Source organism: Gavialis gangeticus, unplaced genomic scaffold, assembly GCF_001723915.1.
Source record: "Gavialis gangeticus isolate Ggan-Ray unplaced genomic scaffold, GavGan_comp1, whole genome shotgun sequence".
Lineage (NCBI taxonomy): Eukaryota > Metazoa > Chordata > Crocodylia > Gavialidae > Gavialis > Gavialis gangeticus.
The window spans coordinates 106,589,203-106,600,524 of record NW_017729024.1 but is presented as its reverse complement, the minus strand read 5'-3'; the positions used below and the strand labels follow the sequence as shown (position 1 = coordinate 106,600,524).

General features: G+C 47.2%; 1 protein-coding gene across 11 annotated transcripts in view; it reads left to right on the top strand.

Moving 5' to 3' along the window:
- ADAMTSL1 (ADAMTS like 1) overlaps positions 1–11,322 on the top strand; it is a 936,448-nt gene that overhangs the window by 853,326 nt on the left and 71,800 nt on the right. For all 11 annotated transcript variants that reach the window (XR_002097365.1, XR_002097366.1, XM_019517531.1 and 8 more), the window contains 2 exons: positions 4,855–5,034; positions 8,593–8,746. Coding sequence is in view for 9 of the 11 variants with exons in the window: in XM_019517531.1 (XP_019373076.1) it covers positions 4,855–5,034; positions 8,593–8,746 (334 nt within the window). In the remaining 2 variants the exon portion in view is untranslated. The remainder of the gene's footprint in view (positions 1–4,854; positions 5,035–8,592; positions 8,747–11,322) is intronic.

The following is an 11,322-nucleotide window of genomic DNA, read 5'->3' as shown; positions in this document are numbered from 1 at the left end:
CCTATGTTTATATCCATGTTTCTTTTCCTTGTGGTAAGTTAAAGTAAATAAATTTGTGTATAGTTAAGTCCCCTGGCTGTCTTGGCCTGGTTCTGTAGGGATGGAGGGAAACTGAGCGGTCTGCAGTTCCCCCCACAGCACACCTGCCAGCTAACAATCCCCTTCAATTGGAAAAGGGGAGTATATACCCAAGTATACCTGGGCTACACATTCACCAATATGAATTAGGGGTGAAAGTTTATTCATTTCACCAGAACACAATTATGAGACTGACAGATGAGAAGAATTTAGAAAAAAATCTGTTTTCTCCATCTACTACTCAAAACTTCATGGACCCTGAGGAAAGAAGAAACACCCCTGGGTTGCTTCAGCTGTTCCTCTTTGGGGTGAGGGTCTATTTTTGCATGTGTTCGCATAGTGCATAGCAGCATTAATATCTGATCTATGAATGGAGTCTTCAACTGAGCCTACTAGTATCTCAATTTGTTTTCTCTGGACCCATCTTAATGGGTTTGTCCTTGAATAGTAAACTGTTTTACATCTCCTGAGAACTTCAGGTATCAGTTTGTTTGCTTCATTTGTCTTGAGATTTTTGGCTTTGTAACAGACTTCTGTGGGACAAAAACTGTTTTAGTGCTGAGCCACAAAAACAAAGTTGAAGAAAAATATATCTTATTTATATACAAGTGGTTCAGGTCTGTGCTTCCTGCTTTGTCTTCCATGGAAAAAATAGATTCTAATTCTAGGAGACCTAAGTGTGTGTATTGGTATGTGTGATAAGAGTGAGAAAAAAAGAGAGAAACCTATCACCCCTTGAATGTTTTATTGTTTAAGTATTGAATATGCATGCTAACATTTTGCTACTCACTTTCCATGTCTGAGCCCCATTTTCCTGTTCCCACTGATGTCAGACTAGTGCGGGTTCCTCCTTCTCTGGTTTTTAAGAGAATTGCAACTGCAGTGGTTGGATTTTAGATGAGAATTGTAACATATTCCTAGCCAAGTGACAAGTGCATCAGGCTGAGCCACTGTGTTTATAGAAGACAGTCAAGGAAAGTTCTTAAGTCTGCTTGTTCTAAAGTTCCTGTCCTGCTTGGGTAGAAAATGGATTTGGAGGAGGATATTTATATTAAAAAGAGAGGGGAGGTGGATTCCCTGGAAATTAATCATGCAAACTTACATTGATTCAAATAAACCTTCCTCCTTTCCTTTTGGACACTGCTCACATTGCTGTCATGGACAGTCATAAATACAAAGGACTGTGTGGTTTGTTAATGGTTTATTATACTAAACTTGTAAACCAGTTGTTTAGGGTAGCTACAGATCATATGTAGCTTTCCTATGAATTAAAAATCAGAGAAATACCATAACAAGTCAGTAGTTATTGAAAAATTGGGGTTTTAAGGTTGGGGAGTTAACTTTTGGACTGTGTGAATAATTGATTTTTCCACTTGGCAGCCAAACTTGCAGGGGCGGATTGATCAGATTGGCTTGAATATAAAGAAGTCAGTTTTTCTCACCAAAACAAAGCAAAAATCAAAACAACCAAAAATTTTAGTTCAAGTAAAATTAAACATTGTATTTGACCATAACCTTTCACTTTTGGAGAATGTGTAACTAATACCATGGGAAGAGAGTCGAAGATTGACAAATCTTCTGGAAGAGATCACAGCATCATATGTCCTGACACACAGTAGGCCAATTTTAGGGTACTCACCTGTAATGTGGGGAAGATGGGTTTATTTCCTTTCCCAGTCTGATGGGACTTGAGTCCATGTATCTGACCTCCAGAGTAGTGTCCTAACCACTGTGTTAGGGTATTCAGGAATGAATTGTTCTCAGTCTTTTTGTGGATGTTGTTTGCCTTTGCATCAAATATGTTGTTTCCAAGGTGTGTGCCCAAACCACTGAACTATGGAGTTCCACTTGCTCTCACTCTTTAACTCCATACATATTTAAGTTTTTTGATACAAATGAAATGATGATGGAAGATATTGAAAGTCCCTCCCCCCCTGTATATCCTGTAGCCTGGAAGTTAGACAGATGAAGGATCTGAACCCAAGTCTTCCACATCTTGAGTGAGTTTCCTAACAAGGTACAAGGAAGGGCAGCTTCTCCTTTAGCAGCTCTGTGAATCTAGGCTTTTTTTTCCCTGGCCTTTTAATACCAGTGCCCCAAAATTAAATGTTTCAGAAATGTCAAAACAGTTTGTTTCAACATTTCCTTAGAAACAAGCTGCTTTAAGCATTCCCCAAATATTTTGTCATTTTCCAAATGAACTGGTTCAACATTTCTGAAACTTTTTATCACTTGTGCTTTGTATGAAAGTATTTGGCAAATTCAACCTGAATTCACGATGAGTTTCAGATGCTTCTTGAAACGACATATTTAAGTGATGAAATATACCCTAACATTTTTCACTCAGCCCTAGGTAAGTTTGTGTGCTAAATGAAGAATGGTTGCAGAGTGAGCCAAAACAGCAGCAGGCACTTATCCTTGTGCTGTTTGTTAGGGTTGTGCAAAATTTCGCTGGGTGTTTCATTTCAAAGCTGTTTTGATGCATTTGGAGCTTGAAACAGCTAAATCTAAAAGAAACAAAAGACTTCAAAATAGCTTCGAAATGAAGCAAGGGCAATCGAAACATTTTGAAAGTTTCAAAGCTGGGCTTACTTGGCTTCAGTGCCGGTCCCAGCTGGCAGTGGTAGCCTGTTGTCATCCTGTGCACATATCCAGGGTCCTGCACCACCTGGGAGGAGTCTGGCACAGCCCCACAGCCCTCCCAGCAGTGTGGGACCCTGATCCTGTGTGCTGGATGAGAGGAGGCTGCCACTGCCAGCTGGGACCAGCGCTGGGCGCAGCCCACACCCAGCGCCAGGAAGATTGCAGCTGCTACTGGCCCCAGGAAGCAGTGGCAGCCTCCTGGGAGGGCTGCGGGGATGTGCCAGATTCCTCCCAGGGGTGCAGGCTCCCAGATCTGCGTGCTGGATGAGAAGAGGCTGCCACTGCCACCTGGGACTGGCGCTGGGCACGGGCAGCAGCCTCCTGTCATCCAGTGCACATGTCCAGGGCCCCACAGCCCTGGAAGGGCTGCAGGGCTGTGCCTGACTCTTCCCAGGTGTGCGGGCCCCCAGATCTGTGTACCAGATGACAGGAGGCTGCCTCTGCTCCCTGGGGCCAGAGGCAACAGCAATCTTCCCAGTGCTGGGCGCAGGCTGCACCCAGTGCCAGTCCCAAGCAGCCTCCTGTCATCCAGCATGCAGATCTGGGAGCCTGCACCCCCAGGAGGAGTCTGGCACAGCCCCACAGCCCTCCAGGGAGTGTGAGAACCCTAATCTGTGTGCCAAATGAGAAGAGGCTGCCGCTGCTGCGTAGGACTGGTGCTAGGTGTGGGCAGCAGCAGCAGCCTCATGTCATCTGGCACACAGATCTGGGGGCCCACATTCCCAGAAGGGCTGCAGGGCTGTGCCCAACTCCTCCTGGGGGTGCAGGCCCCCGGATCTGTTGCATTCATAGATTTCATACATTTCATAGACATTAGGGCTGGAAGGGACTTCGGAAGATCATCGAGTCCAGCCCCCTGCCCCAGGGGCAGGAAGTCAGCTGGAGTCAAAGGATCCCAGCAAGATAAGCAAATCCCAGCAAATGTCTCTTAAAGGAGTCCAGAGTAGGTGCTTGCAACACCTCTGACAGCAGTCTGTTCCAGGCCTTGGGGGCTTGGACAATTAAGCAGTTCTTCCTTATGTCCAGCCTGAAATGGTCTTGGAGGAGTTTGTGACCATTTGACCTTGTCATCCCCTGGGGCACTCTATTGAACAGGAGTTCCCCCAGATCATGAGGTATACTCCTTATATACTTATAGGCAGCCACCAGGTCCTCCCTGGGCCTGCACTTTTCCAGGCTGAAGAGTCCCATAGCGCTCAGCCTCTCATCATAAGGCCTGTCTTCCTGCCCTCTGATCATGAGCGTGGCTCTCGTCTGGACTCTTTCAAGCTTCTCCACATCCTTTTTAAATTGTGCAGCCCAGAATTGGATGCATTACTCCAGCTGCAGATGACAGGAGTCTACCACTGCTGCCTGGGGCCAGCAGCAGCAGCAGTCTTCCTGGTGCTGCACCCAATTCCGGTCCCAGGCTGCAGCCTCTTCTCATCCGACATGCAGATCTGGGGGCCTGCACCCCCAGGAGGGCTGCGGGGCTATGCCAGACTCCTCCCGTGGGTGTGGGCCCCCGGATCTGTGTGCCAGATGACAGGAGGCTGCTGTTGCTGCTGCCCAGTGTAGGTCCCAGGCGGCAGTGGCAGCCTCTTCTCATCTGGAATGCAAATCCAGGGGCCCACACCCCCAGGAGGGTTGTGGGGCTGTGCCAGACTCCTCCCAGGGGTGCGGGCCCCCGGATCTGTGCGCCAGATGACAGGACACTGACGCTGCCGGCAGCTGTCACAAGTTTTGCTTTGAACAATTTGAGGTGCAGTTTCACAGAACCCTCTGCACCTTTCTCCTTGAAATTTGGCAGGCTTCATGCCCTCAGAACAGGCTACCTTCTTTGCAACTTTCATCCAAATCAGGCAAGAAATGACAAAGTTTTAGGCATTTTCATGGTTTTCCATTATTGCCTATGGGCAAAATGACTAAATGCATCGAAACAGCTGAACAGTTTCAATGAAATGGAATGGAACAATGCTTTGAAATGAAATGAAATGATGAAACAAAACACTGTCCCTTCAAAACGGCAAAAGAGAAATCAAAACGAAACACTGGTGTTTTGCACAGCCCTACTGTTTGTGTCTTTGGCCACAACCAGTGTAATGCAAAAACTGATGTTTCCCACAACTTCAGCTTCTTTTGTTCTCCCCACAGTGTTCACAGACCTGTGGAGGAGGTGCTCAGAAGCAAGATATGCTCTGCAAGCAGCGTCTGGCAGATGGAAGTATTTTGGAGCTTCCAGAAACCTTCTGCTCCTCTCCAAGACCAGTTTCCCATCAAGCTTGCAAAAATGAGGACTGTCCTAATGAGTGGCTTCTCTCTAACTGGACTCAGGTATGACGTATGCATATGAATGAATATAGGTCTTATTGTCCAATTCCTCTTTTTGAGTTATTGAAGTGGAACCTCATCATGAGAGTTCGGATAAACTATACCTTATATATTTATGTGGGAACTATACCTTCAAACTACAGAAAGAAGAGTTCATGTTGTCCAGCTTCCTCCCACTGTTTGGTTCCATTGGTTCCATGGATAATGATCTGTGTGACCATTGTCTCAGTTCCCCCTATTTGGAAACCAACTCTACTGATATGGTTAACCCATTCAGTTGAACCGTAAAGAGTTTTCTTGGTCCCCTGACATGTTACACTTAAGAGGTGATTAATTGGCTAACCATGTCATAAGTAGTGACCTGGCCACATGTTCATTCATTTATATCAGGACTCGGTGACAAAATTATTACACAAAATATGTGTTTGGTTCCTATAATTCCTTTAATTGAATGTGTAGCTGGTGTCTGAGCCTCCAGAGCACAGTCTTGTGTGCTTCAGAGGCTGGGAGCACTTGTGAACTGATCAGGGCTCTCACAATGTCTTCCCCAGGCTGATAGCCTGTAGCAGAGCACTAAGGTGCCTGCTACTTGTAGAGCCGGAATAACCACTCAGGTGCCAGTTGCTAGGACAACCGGAGGGAGCCAGTGACCCACACCTGCTAGTGGTCAGCTGACCAGAAGGGGCAGGACCTGGCTCCCATTTAAACCCCGGGACTGAGTCCAGGGAGGCAGTTCCCTGTTGGCAGCCAAAGGGGGAAGGAGCTCTGCTGGAGCGAGTAAAGGGAAGATGCCTGAACTATATGGGCAGCTCCGTAGACTTGTAAGGGATGGAGCAACCCTGGGGATGTGAATGAGATTTTAGCTGGACCGTTTGAAGTTATGTTATAGCCCAGGGGCTTGTGTTTTGTTTGCTGTTAATCCCAGAGGTTTGGGTGAGGCTGTTAGGGGTTGGAGGAGGCCTCACAGGGGACCCCTGGCATTGTGGGAACCCCGGCCCCAGAGAGGGGGCAGCGAGAAGCCCCGAAAGGGGGCAGGGAGAAGCCCCAGAGAGGGGATGCAAACCCCCAGCTCCAGCAAAGTACATTCTTAAAAGCCAGGGAGTTCTGGTGTGTCTGTGCTGCAAAGTTATTCTGGTCTTGGTTTTTTTGTGGCCTGGGAGGCAGCAGGCTCAGGGTCATCCCCTGGTTTTGGGCTTGCGGCCCTCCAGCTGTGGGGTTGGCGCCTGGGCCCTCTGGACCAGGCTCCAGAATGGAGCAGGAAAAGGGGCCCTGGGTCTCAAGACAATGGAAAAGGCTAGAGCCTTGAAGTCAAACCCTGTTTAGTGGGTTTAGATGGGGAGGCCTATCTAGAGAAAATCAGGGGTCAGTCCCACATAAGGGAAAGGCCCCAACATATCCAATACAATAGGCAGGCTCCTGCTCACAAGAACATGATCCTAATTTCCATCAAGATGTGGCAGGAGAGTATAGGGCGGGACATAAGAACCCCAAAGAAGGATCCAAGGGCACCCATTCAAGGCACAGAGTACTAGGAAGATGGCGCTGGAAAGGGCAACCTGTTACAGATTCCCAGTCAACTGATGAAGATCCCAGCCATGGGAGCAAAGATTGATGGTAAAGGAGGAGCCTGGGATCAGGATCCCAGACTCCCACTTCACCTGCACTACCTGGTGTGTTGGGATCTGATGCTGAATCCCAAAATTGTGTCTCAGTTGTTGGGATCACATATGGGATCCTATTGCATCTTCTTTTTATTGTCTGTCAGTGATCTGAGTAGGTAAACAGTCCATTCCCCTTCCCCCACCCCTCTAACCAATTTTTTTTGCCTGCATTAATGTAGGGCAGTTTCAAAGTTCTTCCACAGGCTAAACGCTTCTTTCCATACCATGTCCAGGTTCCCAGTGTGGAGGCAGGTTAACATCAATAATTATTTTCTGTACGGCTCACCTAGTCTTTTCCTTAATTCCTTAATTTCCTTAATGGAATCCTTCATCAGTCTCTGGAAGCATCATCATAGGCATCTAAGTTAGATTAGGCACCAGGCCGCAAGCCTATCTCACTTCTCCCACCTGAAACTACTGCTTTCTCCTGCTTTCCTCAAGCCTTAAATCCTGAATCCTTAGTGTCAAGTTCACCAGCAAACTTCTACTGTACCAAAGTGACTTGCAGTTCCCTAAAGTTTCTTCTTATCCTGGGCCTTCCCAAGCCCCTTACCTAACCTTGGCTGCTTTTGCAGCTTCTTTAAAGCAGAGCCCTACATCACCTAACTTGACAAATCCATCATATCTCCTATCTATGAAAAGAAACCTGCTGCTTTTTATCTTGTTCTCCTTCTTCCCAGCAAACCTTGCTCTCCATCTTTGAACTACAAAAACTGCAACCCTTAAAATGCCTGGCTTTAAAGAGGATACGGTCATTTGACAGGAGGGCTGGGATGTGCCTGCCCTTTGAGGCACAGTAGATCCTGCTACATTGTTTGTTCACTTGTCAAATTCTGCTCTTGTACTCATAGAAGCTCGCTGACATTAAAGGACTGTGTGTATTTAAAACAGGAGTAAAAGTTGGCCATTTGTCATGAAAAGAATTACTTTTCACCTACACTCCTGCAACTGAAAACAGAATTTAGTCTTTTACTGCCAGGGTTATGTGTTAACTCATCCTGTTATATGAATTCCCCCTGCTATTCCTTCACACACTGAGACAGTTAATACCTTAATAATGAAGGAGGCACCAGTCATGCTGGGAAAGGGAGCTGTTTTACTTTGACCCCAAGACATTCTAGTCAAATAAATGCATGTTCTAATGAAATCTGCTGCCAGGACACACACCCATTCTGACAGTTAAAAGGGTAATTCTATTCCCATGCCTCAATCTGTCCTCCTTCACAAGAAGTGCAGCTCCAACATTTTTACTTATACATGGTTTACATTAAAATCCATATAACTCATGTCTTCAAGCTAGCATTCTTAAATATTGAATCTTATTTTTCTGCCTTTTGTTTGGAGCTGTCTTTCGGGGAAGGGAATGTACAGAGGTGGTATATCATTTTCAACTCTTTTCCTCCTCCTCAGTCTGTCTCCTAACCTCACTCCAGTGGATACATATATGCAACACTGGCATATATGTATATAAATGAAATTAATTAAGGACTCTGGCTCCCAGGAAATTGTGTACGTTGAGCAGCATGATCCAGGATTGGGGCTGTCCTGCTTTTTGAGCATGTGACCATACCTCAATGGATTCTGCATGGGTATAAGGGAGTACTTTTCCCTCCACCATGTGTGGCTGCACAGTAGCTACAAGCAGTGGCAATCCCCATGCTGCCCACATTCTACTACAACAAATGGTGCGCAGAGATAATGATACTAAAGAGAGAACAGGAAAAGTCAGTTGTACAAAATCACTTGGGCATTATACTGTCTCCTTTCTCTACATGATCATGTACTGTTTTTTCCACAGGACCCTTACAGAGATTTTGGGAGGATGCAGTATCACTTACTGTCAATGTGTCTGTGGATGGGGGTTTGCTCCTTCACATTCTGTTTCCTTTTTTGCTTCTAGTGTTCGGTGAGTTGTGGAAAGGGCACCCAGACTCGAAATGCCATTTGCAGGAAGATGCTGAAAACTGGGGATTCTGTCATCATCAATTCCTCTCTGTGCCCACCTTTGCCTTTTTCTTCTTTGGTCAGGCCCTGTGCACTATCCGTATGTGCAAGTGAGTACACAAGAAACGTGGGTATCTTTGGCTAGGTACAGACATTCAAAAAGCCCAAGGGAGCCGGGGAAGTGGGGGGTAGAGGGACCACACAAATCTTAGACCAGGTTCTGACATTTTTAAACTAGTCTGTGTGTGCCAAACCTCTGTTCTGTTATGGATATAAACTGGTTTTGTGTGCTGAACTTCTGTTCTGTTACTGGTATAGATCAGTTTCCAATTGCTTCTACCAGTAAAAGTCTGTACCTGGCCTATGTGGGGAGAAGGCAGGAGCTGCACCTCTGAGGATTTCATGTAGCAAGAAGCTCTTCCTTCCCAATGATGTTACGAGCCATTATGAAGGTGCCTAGCACCTTGAATGACTGAGCCCTGTATTTCCTTTTGGGTTCGGGGGGTGGAAATTGACTTATTTGTAAATACTGCTGTGTGACATGCTACAGAGCTCTGCCCATGAAGAACAAGACAAAGTGTATATGGGAGGGCAGGGAGTGAGAGTCCAAATAATTATTATTTGAGCTGGGTCTGAACCAATGCCCTTGAATTAGAACCATTCTTATTTTGGTGATGGGTGACTCAAAACTGAGACCCAAATCCACATCTATATTTCACAATTTTACGGTGCTGCAGGCTCTACCTTACAGCACAGTCTCCTCAAGACAGCAACAATGTCCTCTCCTCTAGGGGACTGTAATCACTGGGTGCCTGGGGTTGCTGTTACACCCCCTTTTTTGATGTCTTGTCATGCTTCTGCTCCAGCCTCCAAGGGTCTTACCCCATTTCTCCTCACCTGCCATGCCTTGTTGTTAAAGTAATAAGGAGAAATTGCCCCCTGAGGCTAGTGAGCCTAGGTGTTCTCATTCTCTCTCTGTCTTAGTATTCACTCTCTCCAGCCCTACATGCCTTAAGGGCTAAATTTATGACCTCCAGCCACCCCACAGGTCATGCCCTGTGGGTGTTACTGACTCACATTCAGGTTGGGCACTCTGCCCTCAAGCCAGTGCCTGTTCACTCTATGCCTTCACACACTTGTTGGGGTCACAGCCATCCCAGTCTCTGCCCCTTTCCTCTAGCTGAACCCTTGCTGCATAAGCTCACCGCACCAGGCCAGGTTCCTGGGTCCCAGCCCTGTCCATCCAAGCTCTTGGGGTTTCTACATGTGGCCTCTCATTCAGAGTTCCTGGCCCCAGAGTTTGCCCTTCACAGGCTACAAGCCCCTGACCTTGCTTTACCTTTCACAGGTGTCTTTATCAACTCATTCTCTTGGGGTCTCCACCCCTTGCCTCTCACTCAGGGTTCCTGGCCCCAGAGTTCACCCTCCATGAGCTACAGGTTCTAGACATTTATTTCTGTCCCTTTTGGGCTTCAAGTCCCAGGCCCTGGTTCTCAATGCTGGACTCCTTGGCTCCTGTCTTCACCCTGCAAGGGCTCTGGGGCCTGGCCAGTGTCCTGAGCCTGACACCTAGCAGGACTCAAGGCAGTCAGGTGTCCTTTGGTCACTGATAGGACCTCTGAAAACCACTCCTTACAGTTCTACCCAAACCACCAATTTAGCTGGCTCCTTTCTGTCTAGGCACATTGGGCCAGGCCAGGCCCCTGGGTTTCAGCCCTTGTCTCACCCTCTTGGGCTCTGACTTCCACCCCCTTGGACTTTGGGTCCCTGCCCCTAGATTATGCCCCCCTCAGGCTGTGGGCTTCAGTCGTCTCAGCCTCAGGTCAGCTATTGCCTTTCTCGGGCTTATGCTCCAGCAGCCTCAGGCCTGCTATTGCCTGCTCAGGTCCCATGCTCCAACTCTGGCACGGTTCCCAACCTCACATGCCTCTCAGGCACTAAACTGCAGTGCACCCCTCTGCCAGGAGCTTCTCTGTAACTCTCTGCCCTAGAGCTCTTCTTTTAGCATCTCACAGAACCAGACTGACTGCTCTGGCTCAGGCCTTGGGCTTATATGGCTGGAAGCCATGGCCCATTTTATGACTCAATGAGTTCTGTATATGGTTTTCCTTGTCAATAATGGGTTAGCCTGCCTTCCTGCAGCCATGGCCAGCTATGTCTGCTGGATCTTTTTAAAGGAGCAAGAGCCTCCTCGTCCCCTGCCACAGTTCCATTTTCTCCCTTTCCCTTACTCCCCAGGTAACAGAGTCTGGGTCCCTTATTATAAGAACCCATTAAGGAGTAAGGGAAACATTTGAAGCGAATAACACTGAGCAGGGAGGCTGTGTGCTTAGGGTGGGAGAAGATCAGAGTCATTCAGCATGTGCCCTCAGCAGAGTCAGAGGGCTTTCTCATGGCAGAAATTAAAGCTGCTTCCTCATTCATGGAAACCCTTAGGGATGACAGTAGGCAGTTTGCCTGCATGCCATTTCAGCATGACAGTCTGGCAAAGGGAAGGGTAAAACTGAATCTGGCACTAACTCTGCAATGCGCTGAACCAGAACTGCAGATCCTGATCCTTCTTTGGGTGGGGTGGAGAGGAGAAGCAGAGGTTTTGAATGCTCAGAACAAAATACTATGATTCAAGACAGTCATTACCAATAATATACCTTCCCAGCTTTCCTCTGTGCTTCCCAGGGAGGAAAGT